The following is a 21,614-nucleotide window of genomic DNA, read 5'->3' on the forward strand; positions in this document are numbered from 1 at the left end:
GACTCGAACTTATCGATACCAATATGTCGCTGGAAGAAAAATATCGGCCGATATTAACGGTTTAGAATAATAAGATCAAAAAAACAACTTCAAATTGTCGTGGTGTCTGTTCATGTTAATAGGTGTATTATAAGTTAATTGCATTGCATTAAATTACATTGCCGCTTAAAAGTCTGGTGACTCTTACAGCGTAAAATAATGAACCCGGCTGCTAACCGTAACAAACAAACAACCACACCTATCGATCGGTGGGAGTCCCCCTTTTCTTCGCCATTCACAAAAAAACGCAACATTTCCTTTTCAACAGTGAACGAGGACTACGTGGGCATCAGCAAGACCCTGGAATTCGCGCCGGGCATCGAGAAACAGACTATCAAGGTGGCCATCATCGATGACCTGGGCAGTCCGGTGCTGGAGGGACCCGAAACCTTTGACCTGGCCCTCAGTATGCCGGTGGCCGCCAGCCTTGGCGCCCCAGAACGCGTTACAGTGACCATCAACGACTCCGTTTCCGACTGTGAGTGTTTCCTGTTTGTTGTGTTATAGGGTGCCGGGTAAAATGCGGAAGGCGCGGACCGGATGTGGAACGTTAGGTTAATGGTGCAATTGGTGCATGTTTGTAGGGTTTTTCGTTTTTTATTGGAATTGGAAATTAGGGTTTTAAAATATTGGAAAATCTTGTTTTAATATATATTTTGGCATGTTAGCGACGCAAATTAACAATTACCCTTCTACATCTAGCCCCGTTTGAAAGGTAAAATACCTATTTTGGGCACAAATAAAAATGTTTGCTAAATTACTAGCTGTTCTATCAAGCGGTAATTTTTTAGAGCAAAACACTTTTAAAGAGCGAGATAAAGTATATCCTATGTCGCTAAGCAAGTAAAACAAATGCAAAGATCTTGGAAAAAAAAGAAAGAAACAAAAACTATTGCCTCGCTAGAATTCTTGAGAAAAAATGCTTTTGCCGCGTTAGAATTAATAATTTAAAAACAAAGCATAGCATTATTTTGTGCTTTACAGCAAACATGAATGTGATTAGCCGTCGTGCTTTTGCGGAATCGTACGAAACAAAAATGACGTGGAATTTGCGTTGCTTCTTTCACCCGGCGTCCGTAAAAAATCAAAAACAAAATCGCGTTAAATTGTACTCGGGCGTCATCTTCAACCTTACACAAAACTGTACGTTTTTCTTGCAGTGCCGCTAATGCAGTTCGCCAAGGGTGAGGTCGAGATAAACGAAGAAGAAGGAAGCCTTTCGGCGCTGATCGTGCGCAGTGGCGACCTCCGGCAGTCGTCCAGCGTGCGTTGCTTCACCCGCCAGGGGTCGGCAGAGGTGATGATGGACTTTGCCGAGCGACCCGACACGGATGGGTCGTTGGTGCAGTTCGAACCCGGTACGTATAGATTTGCGATCGAGGTGTAAACCGGTTTCAGCTGAAACTGTTCACTGGTTCGTACAGATCTGAGCTAAATCTAGTTATAGCAGCTTTTTGTGACTGTGGACCACACTGTGGATTATTCAACAAGCTTTAAATAGTATCCTACACAAATGTAACGTTGATCCTAATTTTTGTCATTATAACAAGATGGGACATTAACACGTCAAAAAATACGTTACATTATACTACAATACTCGGCACTAGTCTCTAAAACCATGGTAATATTGTATTACAGCTATCATACCTCCATTGCACATACATGTTTTATTGCATAAAAAGTTAAGAGGTAAAATGTGCAGCAATTGCTATAGACCTATTTCATTTGCACTGTGAAAATATCGTTTAAAACTAACATAACATTTTCATATTGTATTGATAAGCTCAATAACTATAGAAATCGCTCGACATAAAATGAAAAATTACCCTATTGGTAAAGAATCGAAGGCAAAAGTTTGCAAGATATATCAGTTTTTAGCCGCATTTTAAGCTAAGCCAAAAAATGATATATTAGTGCGTTTAAGTAACAATTGGTATTCAAAACCCGCCTACACCACAAAAATACAAGAACAATTAGCAGAACAAGTCACTTAAAAGCAGAATACTCAAGCAAGTAATTTGGTCAGACACTTTTTTATAGATGTTAAATATTTATGTAATATATATAATTACATATATATATTTCGCCAGCAAAAGCATCGTCAGTAAATCTTAATTGGAACGAAGGCTTGAGTCTCACCCAGGGTCGATCTTCGGATTCAGCAAAAGATAATAAAAAAAAAAATCGTGTCCCAATCATTCCAGTCAGACTAATTGCTTTCAGACTTCCTGCGAACTCGTTCCGTCGCTCGCATCAACTAACTATTCAGTCCCTCGCCTATATTTATCGACTGTCAAAACACAAATCCGAGCCCCGGTGTTATCCCGGTCATCTTATTAATTGCTTACCCCCGCAACGCCGTGGGGGCTTTATCAGGGTGAAGGGGCGGCCCCGATCGCGGCGGATTAACGTTGGAGTGTGATCGACTCCCGAAACGGGGTCAAATGTCACCGCGCTGGGGTTGCACTTGGCTTTGCGCCAGCGTCGCGCGTCCGGATGTGGCCTGGGTCTTGTTACCAAGCAACGACAAACACGGGTTTTTTTCAGGAGAAAAGCGTCTTCGTTTAACGCGGGTTGGAATTTCTTTTAATCACAAGTTAAATACCAAAGCGTTATTTAAGCTCGTTCTTTAGCTTTATTAAGGCTGTTAAATCCCCGCCTGTCAATCAACTACCGGGAACCGACTGTACACACAACATATTGTTTCGCTAAATTTGCTGTTACTGATTAAAAGTTCGAAGGCAACGGGTCAGGGTTTTTGTTGTTGATTGACCCAGTTAAGGCGAGCAGAAATTCCACTCGAGTAAAATGATCTCTCCTTTGGTACAATTGGCGAAAACCGATCGATTTTAAACACACACACACACAGCGACTGGCCTGTGTTCTGAACGTAAAACCCTATAATATAAACCTAAAACAAACTTCCCCAATATGTTGAGCAATAAAAGTCTATTTGAAAAACATATTCCTTTTCAATATAAGGTTTGAATCCAAATCATTATGTGATTCCCTATTTTCCAAGACGCGGATTTTTTGTGTTTTTTTAAATAAAACTTTATATTTTGAAATTAAAAATCCTACATACGAACTACGAAAAAACATTGAAAAAAAGCAATAATATTATAGAGAGGTCAAATTGTTCAACAACATTTTAAACGCAAGACAAAAAAGATGGTGCCATCACTATTCTTCTCGGCGGCCCCTTACCACATATTTTGACAGCACCACGGCAAATTTCCGCTGCCTAACGGGCGACCAAGTATTAGGGTTCGCCTCGTAAAAAAACGACGCAAAACCCGGCGTCGTTAAAAGAAAAGGACTTCAGCGCGTAGCCGGTTTTTACGGCGCGCCAGCACTTCGCAACCCGGAAGCGGTGAATTCCCACCACCGCCCGTTAACTTTCCCACGGCAATATTCAAGCCTGCGCTGCTGAGTAATGGAAATTGATACGTTTTTACGGTCGATTTAGGCGTGTCCGTCTCTCCCTGACATCATCATCTACTGTAAAGTCCCGCCAGCAGCTGCATTAAACTGTACATTAGTGTTTTGTCAACCTTTAGTCTTGGCAAACCACACACTATAAGCGTAAGTCTAAAAGCGACGCCTTGGCGACCTAACATTTTCCGACCCTGTTACATTGAAGTTTTGTAGGCTGACAAAACATTTAGCGCGTGTAAGTTCGAATTAATTTGTTATGAGCACTGCCTTCGTATTGCTTCCGCAGTGTTCTCAAGTTAAATTTTCTCAAGATAATTTTTTGCTCACAATCAATTACAATGAATTCTAACAATATAAAAGTACACTACAGTCGGCGACCCAACCAAATCAAACGGCGACACGATTTTGTTGGGAGTATTGGAGAAATTTAGCTCACACCCCATTTTAATAAATGTAACCATATAAAGGTACAACAGACGGAGGCATAACCAAATCAAACTGCAACACAATTTTGTTGGTAATATTAGAGAAATTTAGCTCACACCCCATCTTAATAAATTTAGCAATATAAAAGTACAACAGTCGGCGACACAATTTTGTTGGGCCCATGGGTTGACAAACTTTGCTGTACGCAGACCCCAGACGAATGAGCACAATTAGGACCGACTGTAGGGCGCTATTCAGAGTCGTACAAGCCCGATTTTAGCTTTTCTGGCCACTTAGCAAGAAAAAACGCCCTTTTCTGAGCTGAACGCCGCCGATCATAGCCCACTGACAAAGTCCATACGTCAGTTTTTCGCCTTGCCCCCCAAACGGCGGCCAACACCCCCTTCGGTCGTCGATGATCGATTCGGCTGTTTCCAATAATCGTTCGCTTTTACGCACCAACTGGTTTGATGTTGACACAATTTAAGACAATGCATCAAGATAAGGTCTTAGAGCCATGCGCCGGCAAACCGTTTGGTAAGGCGTCGATTTATTTCTTTTGTGGTTCGATGTTGCGGCACTAATGCTCTTCAGCAGATAAATCGCCCACGTGGTAATTTTTCTCCACCGATATCCCGTTTGAATCGCTATCTGCCGGATGCCATCCCAGCTGTAATTTTGCCCGTTTGACATTTTCACATCATAAAAGTCTGGTTTTTCTATGCTGCTATACGCGGTGTAATGATTCGCGGTTTTGGATTTCAAAGATTCCCACGCGTTTTAAGATAAGCAGAGGTTGGGAAGTTTTAATTCACGAAAAATATCACTCTGAGACCGATTACCCGTTGATCAAGAAATTCTTTTCAAACATCCGTTTATCGCTATTAAACGTCTTGTTAAGCTACTATATTCAGTCTGGCTAGAAAATATCTTCGGGCTGGTGAGGCAGTGTACATCCTGATGTTACGGTTAATGTTTTAAGAGAAATGTTGGGTTAAATTAATAATATAAGCATAAAACAACAATTATTATCTTATGCAATAATTCCTAATTTGTATTGTTATTTGCCAACTGTCTATACTCCATATCTTTGAAATTCAAAGTAATTCGTTTTAGTAGGCTAAGTTTACGAATTTAGGTCGCAGAAAAAATGACTGTTACTATTTGCGGCTGTTAAAGCAAGAAGTAAATACAAAAAGGACAAAAAGCTTGTTCCTGAAAGTATTTGATCGATAATAGCAGAAGTTTCTTTTCGAAATTTTAAATGTCTTTTCATAATCTTTTACCAAACAAAAATAATTTGCACCAATCAAATTTTTCCCCAATCAAAATTATAAAGGTATTTACGACCGATCAATCGCCCTTTACCCCTCACTATTTGCGAACTTGACATCCAAAACAGTTTAGCACCCGCACCAAGCCTATCACGCGTCTACATTCGATACAAGATGTCTATTTCGCAAACACCTCAGTGGGATCAAAGCCCCCAGGGTCCCATTACCCCTCTGGGGGTGTTGTGGTAGGTCAGGGGGGAGGGGATATTCGTTGGGGTCGATTTGCAAGCCAAACCGGCGTGTTTGTGGAATTAGGCGCTGCACTGACGGCGTTGCGTTATTAACCCAATGGCAGTTCATCACAATACGCCCTGGGTATTAGCCTTGTCACTTGGGATACCGCGATTCGGCAAGTTTATCGCCTTTTTCTCTAACTAGGGTTTCCTTTCGAGCCGCCATCGCTCTACACGTGTTTTTTTTCTTGAACTTTGCAAGTTTTTTTTTGGCAAATATAGAGATGAGATATAAAATGACGGAAAGTCTAAAGAATATAATTGAACTTTTATACTCATTGTCGTCATTTACCTGTGAGGGCGAGGAGATTTCTTCTCTTTTTCCTTGTTCAGTTTGCCATGCAATATGTTAAGTTTAAACAAGTTTGAATGAATCTTTGTGCCGCTTCGTGTGTACGTTAAATATCTTCTGGCCAACACGCTATTAGATTCAATGCAACTAGCAACAAACAAAATCACATCCACAAATGAACTTCAGTAAAGGAATATTATCATGATGAGTAATGCATTACCTGACTGTTCGGCCGAGTAATCACGGTTAAACTAAACTTAGTTTTTTAATTTGACACCTGGCTTTTTTACTGGATAGAATTTTTTTGTCACTTTTCCAATTAAGAATAGTTATTTCATTAACTACAGATGACTGGGTCCGAGTTGGTATTTGACGAAATATCTATTTTGTCGAATAAACTGCTTTAACTTGAGCCCATCCCTGTCAAGTCGCACCTAACAGTGTGCTACGAGACTATGAATTGTTAAAAAAATATATATTTTTGACTTTGAACATCGCTAATACTTTTTGTGACTAATTGACTCAACCGTAGGCAATTATACATAAAAAAGACAAAATATTATCAATACACCGGGTGTGTATTCCCATGTTGATTTTATCACTTAGTTATTGCAGATCCATGTTATCCAACAAACAGTAGCAATGCAACAGTTTAAATGAAATTATTTCCAACAAGAATCACTTTGACTCAGAATTTACCAATCCAAGAATGCTTTTTCATGTCTTGCACCGAAAACCACCCCGCACCTTTAATAACCGCATATTGCAATTTATCCAACACAGGTCAGTCTGAGGCGATGTGTGTCGTAGTCCTTGAGGACGACCAGGTCCACGAGAAGGATCCGGAGCAGTTCCGACTTGTGCTCGGCACGCCAACTAGCGACAGCGCGGGAGGAGCGCGCGTTGGCAAACAGGCTGAGATGTTGGTGACAATCCAGGATCATTCGGACAGTAAGAGAAGACCTTTTTGTGTTTGTTTTGTCTTTTTTTCTATTTTCTTTTGTCTCACGATTTTCTAGGATATCTACGTCGTATAGAATGATATTAAAAAGCCTCTTTAGAATAAATTTTGTTGAACAAATATTGCTCTTTTGAAAACTTGCAATATCTAGTTAAAAATATGCAAAAAAAAAACTTTTGAACAAAAGGGCACATTTGATAAGGTTGTCCTGTTGTCGGGCTTTATCTAGTTTTTTTGCCTTGGTCTTGTAACCCGTGTTCCATTGTGTTTTTTCTTAATTTTTTGGCTATTAGATATGTCTTTCGCTCATTTGTCAGTTCATTGCAATTAAGGAGATTTTCTGTGTAGGTTATCGAAACACTGGTAGATTTATAAAAAACATATATTCCGGGAAAACAATTTTCTAATATTGATTGTATCGATACAATACCTGACAGCAACAGTATATTCATTTAATAGCACTTCTGGAAATTGCAAACAAGTGGCGTTATTTGCAATCAATGGCGCACTTTTTGCAAAACACAAGCAAAGGCGGTAGTGTTGACCCCAAAGTCCAAAGACCGCGAGTTCGAGTCCCGGCAGGAACCCGAATGACTTTAGCGGCCACAAAAGGCAGAAGCGATTTCGCTTACTATTTTGTTGTCTACAGCAGCTTGTGATGCGCAACTTTTTAATACTGTTTGCTTTGCTGTCCGCAAATGCGAGCGAACGCTAACCGACTTCAGATGCGCCCAGCCTATACTTAGTATAGCAACACTAATGTGACTGCGAAATAAGGCTGATAAACGATCGCGCCTAATTATGACAAACGACCACGAAGCGATTTGTACCGTTCTCTTCAATTTTTCGTTCAACGCCGATTGCTGCCATTTTTTACCTCTTCGTTTCCACTTGAAATGAGTATTGTACGACTTTTTTGGCATGTCATATACGCGAAGTTAGATAGAAATGATGAAAGTCTAAAAAAACGTTAACATTATTCGATTTTTTAAATTAAATTCAGCCGACGTTTGGAAGTTAAATTGAATCATTCATACGAAATCGATGTTCCTTTATTTTTTTAATACATTTTTCGATCCAACTGTTCTAAATTATTTTATAGAGCATGATGACTGAAATGTGTAGTTAGATGTAGAAATATTATAAAGGCGCATAGAGAAGTAGGTATATATATTTTTTTTTTTTAATCGTTGGAAACGTTTAATATATGCTACCAACTTCTGAATGGGCCTTGGATATTTTTTTAAATCTACATTTTGCGTTTTTAAATCCGGTTATACCGTTTCTATTATATTTAAACTCACTGTAACACTTTTCCGAACCTGCGCAGAGCCTGTGATCGAATTCGGCAGCACGACGTTCGAAGTCACTGAACCGGAAAGCGAGGATGACGTCAGACTGGTGCGTATCCCGGTGGTGAGGAGGGGAGACACGAGTCAGGCGTCGTCGGTTCGATTCTACACCAAGGACGGTAACGCCGAATCGGGACTCGACTACAATCCGGTCAGCCGAGGTGGGGAACTGTTTTTTTGCCTGTCTAAAATTTTAAAAGGGTTTTAAAATTTTGCGCAGCTGATATAATGATATATCTGTTAGTTTCGACCTTAGACTGTCTTGGTGGAAAAATACTTTTGGCTTGTCTAAGTATCACAAAATTTATAAAAACGGTCAGCTATAATAATGAAAAATGGTCAGCTATAACCTTTTTATTTGTCAAGCGTCAGAAGAATAGAAAATTTACGTACTATATCTCTTTTCAAATCTGTCGAGGTGGAAAAATTGTTTTGTCTTGTCTAACTCTAAAGTATCAAAAAGGTATAAAAAATTGCCCGCTATAATTATTCCTGTAAAAGTGTCTGAAGGATTATAAAAATTGTCCGTGTAGTAATAAATATACCTAAATTTGCAACCCAGTCTGTAGATGTAAGAAAATGGTCTTATCATGTCTAAAATAATTCAAAATGAATGGAAACTTGTTGCCAGTGATTATAACTATAAAAGTGTCCTAAGTAATATAAAATTTGTCCGTCTAATAATAATAAATTTTCGTCAGTCTAAATTTCAACTCCTATCCTGCCTCTTGTTAGTTTCTCGTTTGGCCATGTGTCTGTTAATCTCTTTAGCTCTTTGTGTGTAAATCCCAATCTTCCCGTGTCTTCAGTGCTGGACTTCAGCGAGGGAGTCGAGGAGATTGTCGTGGAGATCGAAGTCCTCTTCGACGAGGAAAAGGAAATCCGAGAATCCTTCACCGTCCGACTGGACCAGGACACCAACATGGTCGCCCAGCTTGGGGTTAGTTTGCCTGTATTTTGGTTTGGACAGTTTTCTAAAACGCTGTAAGTCCAAAGATTTTTTTTCGATCATTTGTTGTATCAAATTTTTTCCAGTACCTATAAATGTTTTTTTGGGGATTTGACCGAGGTTGTGAGTTCGATCCTTACCATTGGCTATAGTTGGTAAGGTGTCCTTGCTTACAATACAATCCTTACTCGATAGACTGAATCGGCTAATAATTTCGGTGTCGTTGTATACTTTTTCTAGTATATGGCATACGTACACTTCAAAACTCTTTGTTAGGCACTTTGTCCAGCTTACTATTAAATAAAACTTATCTCGGGGTGTTTTTTAGTAGATAACTCGCCACATGCCCCTACTTAAACTCTTTATCTAAACTACAAAACATGTAGCAAACAGGCAATCAGTAATTAAAATAGATAGTATATTAAACGGTTTATATATTTCGTGTGCAACTCAAACTAGAGGATGTAAATCACACGGAAATCAGTCAGATAAAATAAAAAAAACTATCAAACGTTTAGAGGAAAACTGTTTTTTTCTGCTTTAACTAGACTATGTATGTTTTTATAGTTTGTTTTTAAATAAACCTTTATTTCTCATAGTGAGTCAGTATAGGTAAAAGTTATTCCACAGAAATCAAGGCAACAGTACCTTAAAAAGTAAGAAGTAAAAGAAAAAAGTGACAAGGCAGCACTCGTAACGCGCTGCGTCCGTCAAGCTGAAGTTCAAACATAGTGGTTGCGGTTCGGTGTCAGAGACGCAAAAATCGTGTTTGACTTTTCCCCTTACAAAACACAGCGGCGTGGCTCAAAGCTTGTGTTACTTGGCGGCGTGCTATAAGAGGAGTTAGCGAAAAACCAACGGCACGTCGACACACCGTTGAGTTATCGTCCGAGACAGCTGTCTAGGCAAAGTAGATAAAGAAAAGCGGAATGTTAATCTCGCTTGCAAACATACAGCCGCTGTGGTCCACGAAACCGCCTAACCAGCCTTGCCGATATCGGCCGTGTTGTGAATGCACACCTGAAAGCGACCGCAAACCAGGTTCGTTGGCACCCCGATTCGCGCCTTTACCCACCGTCTAGCGTTAAATGACTTCTGGACGTGCAGCAAAACCGCTTTCTTTTTTTGGTAAAGGGTATGATTAGGCTGCAATGGATTACTGACAGGCAGAGGTGTAATCTAAAGGTTCAAATCGGCTTTTTGGTTCTTTTAGTGTTAGTCGCCTTAGAAGTAGAAATACACTTTAGCGTCAGTGACAATCAGTGCGATTGCAATTTGTAAACGGGATCCAGAGGGGACGTGCGGTCTAGTTTGATAGGGCCTCAACCGCAATGCGACATCATAATAATGGCTGTAAAGACGACGCGCCTTTAAATCAATGAGTCACAACACACAAAAAGGCAGTTACCGTTGATTTTTTAATTCGCATGTATGAACTAGCAACTAAGGCGTGTCCTTGAGTGTATGGATCACAAACACACGAACAAATTAAAATTATAAAAAAAACAGTAACCTTTGAATTCTAACTCGCAAGTAGGAACTAGTGGAATAGCTTTTATGACACCCCTCTCGATTGCCAGTTGCAATCATTAGGCCGCCCTTTGTGGTGTAATGTGTTCTAATGGAAGGCAAGATTCAAGCTTGGATGAACAAAAAATGACACAAAATAGGGCACAATAAAGTAAAAATAAAACTTCCAGGTTTTTGTAATACACACCAAGCCACATTAAACGTAATGTAAAAATAGACCAAAAACGAAGAATCTATTTTGCTTATCATATTAACATCATATATCTTTGCAGGAACAACGCGCCATCGTCTACATCAACCAGCAGCATATCCTCGCCAGTGTGACCTTTCCCTCCAAGCCCAACGTCATCTCGTTACGTCACTATGACGTCATGGCCGAGGCGCCCGAGCAGCCGCCGGCCGGTTACCCGGTCATCTGCGTTTCGGTAAGTTTTAGACGAGTAATTGCGGCCGTCTTTTTAGAGACCACCTTGAAAGTACCTGAAAATATCTTGATTTCGCCCCCTGTTGGGCTCGTTTGCCTTAGGCTGCCTTAATAATAAGAACGTTGTACAAAAACTGATCTGGTTAATAGAGTTACTACAAGTCGGTTTTAAGATAGTTTTGGTGTCTATTTCATATCTTATAAAAACGAGCTTACGGTCGTGCTTAAATATTAAGTTTTAACGTAAAACGTTGCTCGGTTGAGTTTAAAATCTGCTGGAGATTGAGGTTCACTTATTGTGCCTGACTGTTTTTCCAAACATTACCAGCGTAAGCTCTTATTTGTGACGATCAGTCACTTTGTTGTTAATCTTTATAACGGATTTCAATTGGTGATGCACAAAATTTCGAGTTCTGTAATTCAACTACGAGTTTTGTAATGCGTCATTTTCCCACTTCCAGCCTTGCAACCCGAAACACAGCGAGTATGAGCAAGTCTCGTCACTTTGTGAGAGCGAAGAACTCGACGACAGCGCCACAAAGTTCAGGTGAGCTGAGCCGAAAAATTCAATGTTAGGTTTTTGTCCCTCCAATAGTGAAAAAACGTGCATGGAAAGTAGGCTGCACTTTGATGATGCACGGGTATTTGAAATTGAAACTTACTATGATATTTATTAAGGTTGATTTATCTATGAAAATATGAATAGTTCTGTAATATGTCAGTTGTTTTGTGTGGCCATCCGTTTTTACCGATGATGATTCTATAACGTCATTGCCTTGGGGTCCCTGTATCTACTCAGCTCTGTTAACAGAAACAAACAGTATTTAAATATGAAACTAGTATTTATTAAATGTGTAAATGTGTTATCAGTTAGTGATACTTTACAAAGCTAATCAGCACTTAGTAACAAGGTGTACAACACTACAAAACAACATCAACCAAGTTGAACATCGCTTTATGCAAAAACAGGTGGCTTATAGCGGCACCCAGCGGCACCGACGGAGTGACTAACCCTCTCCGCGAGGTGGCGCAAAACACCTTCTTTACCAGCACGAATCGAATCACACTGGACAGCATTTACTTCCAGGCTGGAAGCAGAATTTCGTGCGCGGCTAGAGCTGTGACTAACAGCGGGGACACTGGCCTGGAATCGATTTCGAATCCGGTCACGGGTAAGAAATTAGCAATTGTTTCAGAGGCACGATTAATTGCGGGTTATAAGTATGCTGTTGCTGCTATGGGCATTGGGCACAGTGTACTGTTAAGTTAATCGCCGGTTATTTTTGTGATTTCATTGGTTAGTAGAACGCCTGCTTCTCGGATGATAGCGGGCTTGATGTTTTTAACAACCTCTATTTAATAATGGGCAGTTGACTAAACGTTGATGGGTTATTTAATTACTTCCTGCTGCTCAAAATTCAATCTGCCAAAAGCACAATAACAGTAAAAACTGTTGACGTCTTATAATATTTCGTTTATTTTTTACCGATAATAATACGACATTAATATAGGTATTTTTTAACAGATAAAACGCCATGTTTAAGTTTAATTTAAGAATTTAATTTTTTTGCAAAATATAAAGTTTTGCCGTGCGATCAAATCATGTATAAATCACATTACAAAAACCTATTTATTTGAATTAAAATTATTAGTAATGTGGATTAAATCAAATTTTACCAGAATTGTGGATATTACTTAATCTACTTTTTGCAGAAAAAACAGTGACTCATAATATTGCCAAAATTACACCGATACAAATGCCAATTTCCCCCATTGGGGTCAGTTACCCATAAGCCAAAATCCACTGTCCCAGAAGAGAAATAATTCGCACCTTGGTTAACCATTCCGTGTCTTTCCGCGCAGTGAGCAGCGATCACGGCATCTGTATGCCGCGGGTTCCCGGTTCCGTCGGCGCCGAGCCTTTTACGGCCAAGATTCGCTACACGGGCCCCTCGGACCCCACTCACCCCAACCTGATCAGGGTGTCGGTCCTGATGCCCCACGTCGACGGCCTACTCCCCGCAATTAGCACCCGACAACTCAGCAACTTCGAGATCGCGCTGAGCAACGACGGGTCTCGGATCGGCAACCACAGGTGGGCGGCCGGATTCGAACCCGCGATCTCGGGAACTTTTCGAGCGACGAGTTTTAATCTTGAACGCAGTATCCAAAGCGTGAATTGTGTTGTAAAGCAGATTGGACGCGAAATGTGCTGTACAGATGCTTTGGTGCGAAATGAATATATCTAATTAACTTTTAAACTATATATTTGTAATTTTAGCTCGTTTTTTCTCGCTTTAATTGCGATAACGTCAGCCGGTAATTTTTGTTGCCAGTCTACATAGGACGCAAAACGTGGGTACAAAAACACAATTGTCCAACAAAAAAAAACAGCTTCACAGTTTGAAATGGTTCGTTCAACCCAAAACTCAAACCAGACACACTAGTTTTAACAAGTTTCCAAAAAATGCGCAGATGTTCGAACGTGATCAATTTCGACGAGATTGTGACAAAGCACGGCTTTCTGAGCGAGGCCACCCGTAACCCGAACGTGGTTAGCGCGGCCTACCCCTACTTCTACAGCCCCGAATTGCGTGGAAACGACACGCTAAGATTCTACAGGTAAGTGATTTTTTCTATTTAATTTATGCTATTTTTCTATTTTTTGTATGGTATTTTTAAGGGGTTTTCGTAAATTTAGTGGGCGTGTATTTTCCGGCAATAATTTTCTGGGATTTTTTAGGGTCAAGACTTTTTATTTTTTCGTCTTTTATTCTCTATACATTTTTTGCACTTTACGAATGGGCAGAAAAATAAAACAGGCTGTCCTTGAAAAAAAAAATTATATGGGCTACATTTATGGACAAGGATGCAAAAAAATATTGGTGTCCGTACACCCCCATTGTTGTAAATGCACCCTTTAACTAACTGTACACGTTGAAACTGAAACTTTTGTATGCCGCTCGTGTAAATATTTTGCTCAATTTAGGCTAGGTTACAATTTCGCCGTTTGTAAAAGGCCCTTATCAACAGAACACATTCACTTTACAATAGGGTTAACAATTTTCACTGTCTTTGGAAAAGAACAATTATATGGGCTTCATTTTTGGACAAGGATGCAAAAGTTTTGTGGTGGCCGTGCACCTACAGTTTTGTAAAGGCACCCTTTAACTGTATACGTTATTTGCATCCATCAAGACCAGTTTAGGATTTCTTGCATGTAAAGGTCCTTATCAATAGGACGCGACCCATGCGTAATCATCCTTATGCGTACGATTGCAGAAACCTCAACTTGGAGGCCTGTCTCTGGGAGTTCACGAGCTACTACGACATGTCGGAACTTCTGACTGAATGCGGAGGAAACGTGGGGACAGATGGACAGGTAAAAAACGACTTACTTACAGATTTGCTCGACACATTTTGGCGAATATGGACAAAACAAACGTTGACCCAGTTTTGTCTTTGATATTATTGATATCCGCCTAATTCTTCTTGGTTCTTAATTTGGCAACAGTTGGTTTCAAAATGTGTGCTGAGACAAACCAGTGTGACTTGAGAGATTCTTAAATATGGCGCGGAATTTTTTGTTAACTTAACCCATTCGTAATATGAGGAGGTTAAGTATACTAAATTAATTCCCAGCAAAAGGGTATTTGAGATTGACAAGATTCGCGCAAAATTTTGGATTTCTGAAGCACCCCATTTTTGAACTTCTGGCTTCTGAATGTTCTGTTTTTATACGAAATAACTATAAATCTGTCTTTATAAGGAGTTAAATGCTTTCTGTCACAAAAAACCACCTGATTGTGTCAAACATTTTTTCGGTAGAATAAGCAGAATTGATGTAGAGCGTAAGATCTAAAAGGCAGTGCCTAAGCGAAAAATGGATTTACGTCGTGTTTGTTTGTCCAGGCGATAAAGTGTGGTCCAATTAACACGAACGGCGGGCTTAAGAGCTTTAAATGAAGTAAAAACATTTATTTTGACAGAAACAGTATTGCCCCAATCTGTAGGCTCGCCAAGCCACTGAAGAAAAACCCGCCTTGTTTAGTGGGCGGTTGAAACGGCGAACATGAGTTTACGGGCAATTACGGACGCAAACAACAGCCAATTTTCCCACACGTGGTAGACTTTTCAAAAAACAAATTCAACAAAACGATTTGTACGATTGAAATGCCAACGCGGGTGAAACTGTGCTCATATTTGACCCCTGGGACCCGCGAGCGCATCGAGTGTCCACCAAAGGTGTGTTTTGGGAGCTTTGCAACACGAGAAAATGCAAACGCGGCGGCCGCCTTCAAAGCGATGAGCTCTCTCGCCCAGGATAAATATATTGCCGCCGAACTTGGCTTTTCTTCACCGTAAAACCCGACCGCCGTAACATCGCCTATTCGCTGCGGTTTGACGGCTTTGCCAAAGCCAGTCAATCAAGGTTAAACGGGGTGCGGCGATGTGATGCTTCTTTCTTTAACCCCTGATATAGTATAAACATTTTTTTGTGAAAATTGAAAAGTAATGCTAAAGCCTGTATGAACCAGAGTTGAATGATTCACCGTTTTTCTTTTTTAGCCAGTTAAATGAGAATTTTAGGATTTCATTATGACCTTATGACTTACAAATAAGTGTTGAGAGTCACTGAACAATTTATTCTACTCCAAAGCGTTACACTGTATAACGGGCCTAAAATGCCATATATGCAAATCTAGCTTGTTTAGAACGGCAGGATATACAGGGCCTACTAAACTGTTTTTAATTCGTTGAAGAACATAGCTGTTTCGTTTTTTTTTGTATTGAACTAACAATGGGCAAATAGCAATGCACACCTTGACATTTCTATTGAAATTAGCGAAAAACAATTACCGTTAGGTTGAGATGAAAGCCGTCAAGGCGGTGAAGGTTGTTTAGTAAATACGGAAATGTGTTTACCTGACCCTTACGAAAGTCAATGCACCAATCTAATGCTATCTCCGTGTGCACAGATGGGCAATCGTCTCGGAATATTGACAAAGTTTGGCTTATCTGTTTTATCACGGTTTAAGGTATCGCTCAAATAACCTTATCTCACTCAAAAGTCACCCAACGCACTAAAACACAAATTCGGTGGCAATTTTACCCCCTGTAACCTATCAACGCCCCACCTTCGTCATTCGACGCCCTCGGGGAAGCTTAAACGGGCGATGATGGAGAGTGTGGCCTTTCGGGGGCAAACAAGACCCCGGCCATTACCCCCTATTAAGCCGCGATGAAAACCCAGCGCTGCGGTTAAAGTGCGTTATTCGGCGTGTGGTTGTACACAACAATCCGCTTGAATGTGGCACTATTTACACACGTACCAGCCTAAATAGCCGGCGAATTTCGACCTGGGTGTTAGGTTACCGGCCACTAACACTTGGCTTTGAATTCGCGCTTAAATCGCGTTTGTTTGACTTCTTCTAATGGCTCTGCGTCTGGTTTGTCTTCGCACATTCCGGGCTTAATTTATGCGTCGCCCAAGCTTCTTAAACCGTCATGTTTTGGGCCAATGGCGTGCAGTTTAAGTTACGCGATCGTGTCTCGGCAAACAGCGGTATATACCGACTGGTTTCTTTTGGCCAAAAAGCTATCGAGTTAGTTTAAATAAACACGTTAATTCGTTGATGGAATTCATCATACCTTCTTGCCTTTTTTGGAAATATCTCAAAGGTCTGCAGCGAAATGCTGTATCGTAGTGGGTTATACATGGGAGTTTAAGCATGCAATTTACTATTGATGCGAAACTAAGCTTGCATATTGGATATTATCAGATCAAGCATAAATGTTACGTAATGATAATGCAATAATTTACCGATCTAATAGAAAACTGTAACATTTAGAAATGCTTTGCGACCCTCCTAAAATACTTTCGCGACCCAAATATCTCCAAGTTCTGCAGCGAAATGCTGTATCGTAGTGGGTTATACATGGAAGTTCAAGCGGTATATACGTGTGAAACAAACGTTTTTTTTAACGTGGAAAATGTAAAACTCGGATTTATTTGGATTTTATTTATTAAGCATCCAAACAAAAACTTAAGTTTGTGCAACTGTTTTGATGTTTGAATTAGATCGTTCAAAACCGTTTTCTACGCTGAATGGCGAATGTATTTACAAAAGCATAACGAACAATATAGGGTTGGAAATACGTTTGTGTTTTTATACAAATTTTAGTTTCATTTCAATTATATTATGAACTTAAAATGTACTTTTGTACGATAACTATTATTTTTTTATTTTTGAAGTATAGGTTATAATAGAAACAATGGTGAATTATCTAAGGCTCTACTCGTGTTTGTTTATTTTCTCTTTAAAAATGTTGAGTCCACTTCAGGCCAACATTAAACCTGTCAATTCAGAGTTGTCAATGCAAATCAGTTTCACAGCTTCGGAGTGTATATTTCTGTTAAAATCACTCAAAAAACACATTTTACCACAAACAACAGCTAAAACCACTAAAATTACAAACACTTTGATTTCAGGTCCTGGACCAATCACAGTCATACGTGTCGCTTCAAGTTCCTCTATACGTCTCCTACATATTCCACTCCCCTGTCGGCAAGGGATGGCAACATTTCGACCAACAGACCGAACTCCGACTCACCTTCGTGTACGATACCGCCATCTTGTGGGAAAAGGGCATCGGAACACCCCCCGAAGCGGAACTACAAGGTATGTTTTGTTTTGGAGTTTTTTTTTTTGAGTTTGTTAATTTTTTCAGATAAACGCACAAAAAAGCGTTTATATTGAGCTTTATATTGGCTTTGTTTACAATTTATTAAATAATTATTTATTGGTATACAATCTTTATTTTAAGTTATACAACCTTATTTTTTTCTTATTTAATTCAACTGTAAAAAATCCTGCATTTCCACCTATCGCTAATTTTACCGCTCTTTTTCACAGGCCAAAATAATTTCCCCGACCAATCCAACTCTATAAAATCGCACGTTCAAACGCCGCCGATTTTCACACACCCCCTCTTTTTCACCGCCCAAAAAAATCAACACCACGGCTTTTCACCACAGGTTAAAATAAATTCCCCAATTCCCCACAAATTTAACTCTATAAAATCCCGCATTCAAACGCTGCCGATTTTCACACACCCCGCTTTTTCACCACCCAAAAAAATTCCCACCCCCCCACGCCCAAAAAAATTCCCCACACCACGGCTTTTCACCACAGGTTAAAATAAATTCCCCACAAATTTAACTCTATAAAATCCCGCATTCAAACGCATCCGATTTTCACGCACCGCGGTTTTTCACCGGCGAATATATTCCCCACAAATTTACCTATATAAAATGCCGCCTTCCACCTGTCGCCGATTTTCACGTGCCTCTCTTTTTCCCAACCCGTCACAGGCTACCTGTACCCGACCAGCATGCGAATCCAAGAGGACGGCCGCCTAGTGGTGAAGTTCCGCACCGAGGCCCGGTTCCGGGGTCAGTTCGTGGCCGAGCACCCCAGTGCCGACGGCGCCGCCATGGTCATGAGTGCCGCCCACCCAGAACTCGAGATGTCCCTGAATCTTGTGCGCAGCGAGACCACCTATAACAATCCGCGACAGGAGTGGTCATTTGTCTCCGATTACGCCGTAAGTTTTATGAATTCATTCGAATTAAGAGACTGATCATGCCTTATTTTGTGGAAAAATATATTTCTCTTTTAAATAACTAGAACTTAGCTTATTAATGAATGAATTTAACTAAGATAGGGAAGTCTAAAGAGTACTTGCTTTCATATGATTGTCGTCATTTACGTGTAAGGGCGAGGAAATATCTTTATATTTTACACATTCAGTTTGTCACTGGAGTAAGGTTTAGATATGCTTTTGAACTATTTAAATCTTGAGACGTGCCCCAAATAGCTTATCAACATAATTGGAAACTTGGTGGAATGCAAAACATGCGCAGATCGCATTTTTTCCGTAAAAATTGCATAATTTCGGACATATTTTTTTGAAATAGAATGTTTTTGCCTTCTTCAGATCCGCGACTACTCCGGCAGTTACACGATCAAGCTGATACCATGTACATCGCCTCCAGGCCAAGCTTACACAATCCCGATCGTCTGCAATCCACGGGAGCCGCTCACTTTTGACATGGACATTAGGTTTCAGCAGGTGAGACTAAACCTCTAAGGCTAAAGTACTCCTTTGAGATTTTTACTTTTTGTACTAATGAGAATTTTTTGTTACACAAGCATAAAAACTCGAACATTAGAGGGAAAATTTAACCTAAACATTCCATTAAATCCGTTTGCCGTATAGCTCGATAAAAGATAAGTCACACGTTTAAATCTAAAATTCTGAGCCTATGAGCATGATTTGTTAATAATGTGGGATGGTAAAAAGTATTACCGACGCATAACCTTTAAAACGTTTTTAAATCTAAAAAATAGCCACTGATTTTTAAATCTCTTTTTGCACTCTGCACTCAGCAGTTTATTACAGCTGATTTAGTAAACAAATGACAGAGAACTTTGGCTTCAAGAATTTGTAAGCTTGATTCATATTGGCTTTAAATTCGAAAGTCCCTTTCCATTATGGTCAAATAATTTGGAATTTATTCGGTAATTTCTTATTTCCATAATGTTTGCATGTTTGACATCTATAGAATTAACACTTATATGCTTTTGCGGTGATTTATTTCAGGTCAGCGACCCTGTGGCAGCAGAATTCAGCCTCGACACCAACTTCTACCTTCTCAGCAAGAAGGCTCTCTACCTCAGCGACGGTTCGATGGGATTTTCTGAGGAGGGCGACGTGGCTTTCACTGAAGGTATGTTTTTTCAACAGAAACCAACACCGCAATATGTTGGAACTGGTAGTAAAGAGCCTTATAGATGACGTAGTACTCAGAAAAATGTTAGACTAATTCCATTGGGTATAAAAGCAAACTTAAATTTCTTGGCTACGATTTTATACGTGGTTGGCTTTCGTTTATATTTCATTATTAGTCAATGTGGATTTATGGTGAGAAGTTTTTTTTACAAATATAAACGTTTTCGATTAAAGGTCCAATAGGCTTTACCATCATTGTGTGCTGTAGTCTTTCATCAAATGATTTCATTAGCATGCATGATGTCACCGTCTATAAGTATTTTGTATGACTCTCAATATTTTAAAACTACCTAAAATAATCCTTTACTCATTATTAAAGTAGCAAACGCACTCCTGATAGCATCTTACATATCTATAAACAGAAAAATGAAATATTTGAATGTCTAACGAGACTTGGACACCCTAAACCAGGGGTTCTTTAACTGGGGTCCATGAAGGCCAAATTGAAATATTAGTGTATATTTAAGATGTAATCACTTTTTAAAGAAAAGAGTTTAACTAAAAAACAGCGTTTAAGCACTGAATGTATTTAGAATCCATTTAACCTAAATCATCAGCATATTTCTGAAGTCTATTTGATGGTGACGTCAATGTGTGACTTATTTTTTGAAAATTTGCTTACCGTGGTCAACGCGAACCAAAAAAAAACTAGGGGTCGGCGGTAAAAAAAATTGTAGAACCCCTTCCCTATACGAAATCACAAAAAAATCTAACCTCTTCTTTTCCTCGTGTTCTTCTTTAGGAGCCGAGATATTCGGTCGCGTGGTTGTGGATCCTCTTCAGCAGCTTGGAAGCTCGTTCGATGCCAACATTGAGAAGGTGTTCGTTTGCTGCGGACGCGACGGATACGTTCCCAAGTACAACCCGGAGAACGGCGAGTACGGCTGCCTGGCTGACAGCCCGAACCTGCGCAAACGATACAAAGTGCTGGTAAGAAGTCCTATTTGCTGGTTGTTGACCATTTTTTCGTGTTAGAGTTACAATTTAGTTTGATTCGAGCATTTGGGATATTGTAAAACAGAGGTTCGCAAAATGTGAGTCGCGACGCCCTGGTGCGTCGTTTATTTTTTAAGGGCGTCGAAAAACGATTTTGGTTCGTGTCTAATCTCAACTGCGGTTTTAGAATGTTCTCAAATATTTTGATTTCTGTTACAACAAAAAGCGTCGCAAGGAAAAGTTAAATAACCACATTCGTAAGACTTGTTTTTCTCCTTGCAAAACTCTTGCCACAATAATTTATTAGGTAAATAAGCATTAAACGCTTTTACAAAAAACAGAAATGGCTTCGTGCAAACCGGTTTGTATATGTGTGCACTGTACAGCATTCACAAGGTGGCCTTGACCCAAATAGGTTTGGTTTGAGGTGGAATGTTCCTGAAACGTGGGCAAAATATTTCGCTCGTTTAGTTCTCATCGTTTATCAACTCCGAAAGGCGCCTTTTGCAGACATCGCCATCATTTGTAAAGGCCACTTATCGGACCGCTGTCCATTTCACATGCGCAAAAGCGCTTTTTTAGCACCAACGCTGCAAAATAGAAACAGTGGCCTGTGGACTGATACTTTAAAACACACACACACACACATGCAGAGCGTCTGATGCCAAACTGTCTGGCCCAATGTCCATTATATGTTTCGTTGATTCTTTTTAAAGCCCGCCTTGAACGAGGGTTGGGAGGGGGTTTTGTTGCTTCTATCTTAAGGGGTGATGACGGAGGTCTCCGTGTAATCCCCCCAAACAGAGAAGCGACGCCGGCTCGCCTGCTGCCCTGTAGTCGTTGA

General features: G+C 40.0%; 1 protein-coding gene across 1 annotated transcript in view; it reads left to right on the forward strand.

The window, feature by feature from the left end:
• The window catches only part of LOC146135631 (FRAS1-related extracellular matrix protein 2-like), a 128,954-nt gene that overhangs the window by 102,771 nt on the left and 4,569 nt on the right, over window positions 1-21,614 (forward strand). The window contains exons 27-42 of the mRNA XM_083395983.1: window positions 308-517; window positions 1,200-1,397; window positions 6,546-6,713; window positions 8,054-8,236; window positions 8,885-9,015; window positions 10,827-10,979; window positions 11,440-11,525; window positions 11,948-12,150; window positions 12,842-13,073; window positions 13,454-13,600; window positions 14,261-14,360; window positions 17,472-17,661; window positions 18,354-18,586; window positions 18,980-19,114; window positions 19,646-19,772; window positions 20,577-20,764. Coding sequence (XP_083252109.1) covers window positions 308-517; window positions 1,200-1,397; window positions 6,546-6,713; window positions 8,054-8,236; window positions 8,885-9,015; window positions 10,827-10,979; window positions 11,440-11,525; window positions 11,948-12,150; window positions 12,842-13,073; window positions 13,454-13,600; window positions 14,261-14,360; window positions 17,472-17,661; window positions 18,354-18,586; window positions 18,980-19,114; window positions 19,646-19,772; window positions 20,577-20,764 — 2,684 coding nt within the window. The remainder of the gene's footprint in view (window positions 1-307; window positions 518-1,199; window positions 1,398-6,545; window positions 6,714-8,053; window positions 8,237-8,884; window positions 9,016-10,826; window positions 10,980-11,439; window positions 11,526-11,947; window positions 12,151-12,841; window positions 13,074-13,453; window positions 13,601-14,260; window positions 14,361-17,471; window positions 17,662-18,353; window positions 18,587-18,979; window positions 19,115-19,645; window positions 19,773-20,576; window positions 20,765-21,614) is intronic.

Source organism: Ascidiella aspersa, chromosome 8, assembly GCF_963924565.1.
Source record: "Ascidiella aspersa chromosome 8, kaAscAspe10.2, whole genome shotgun sequence".
Classification (NCBI taxonomy): domain Eukaryota; kingdom Metazoa; phylum Chordata; class Ascidiacea; order Phlebobranchia; family Ascidiidae; genus Ascidiella; species Ascidiella aspersa.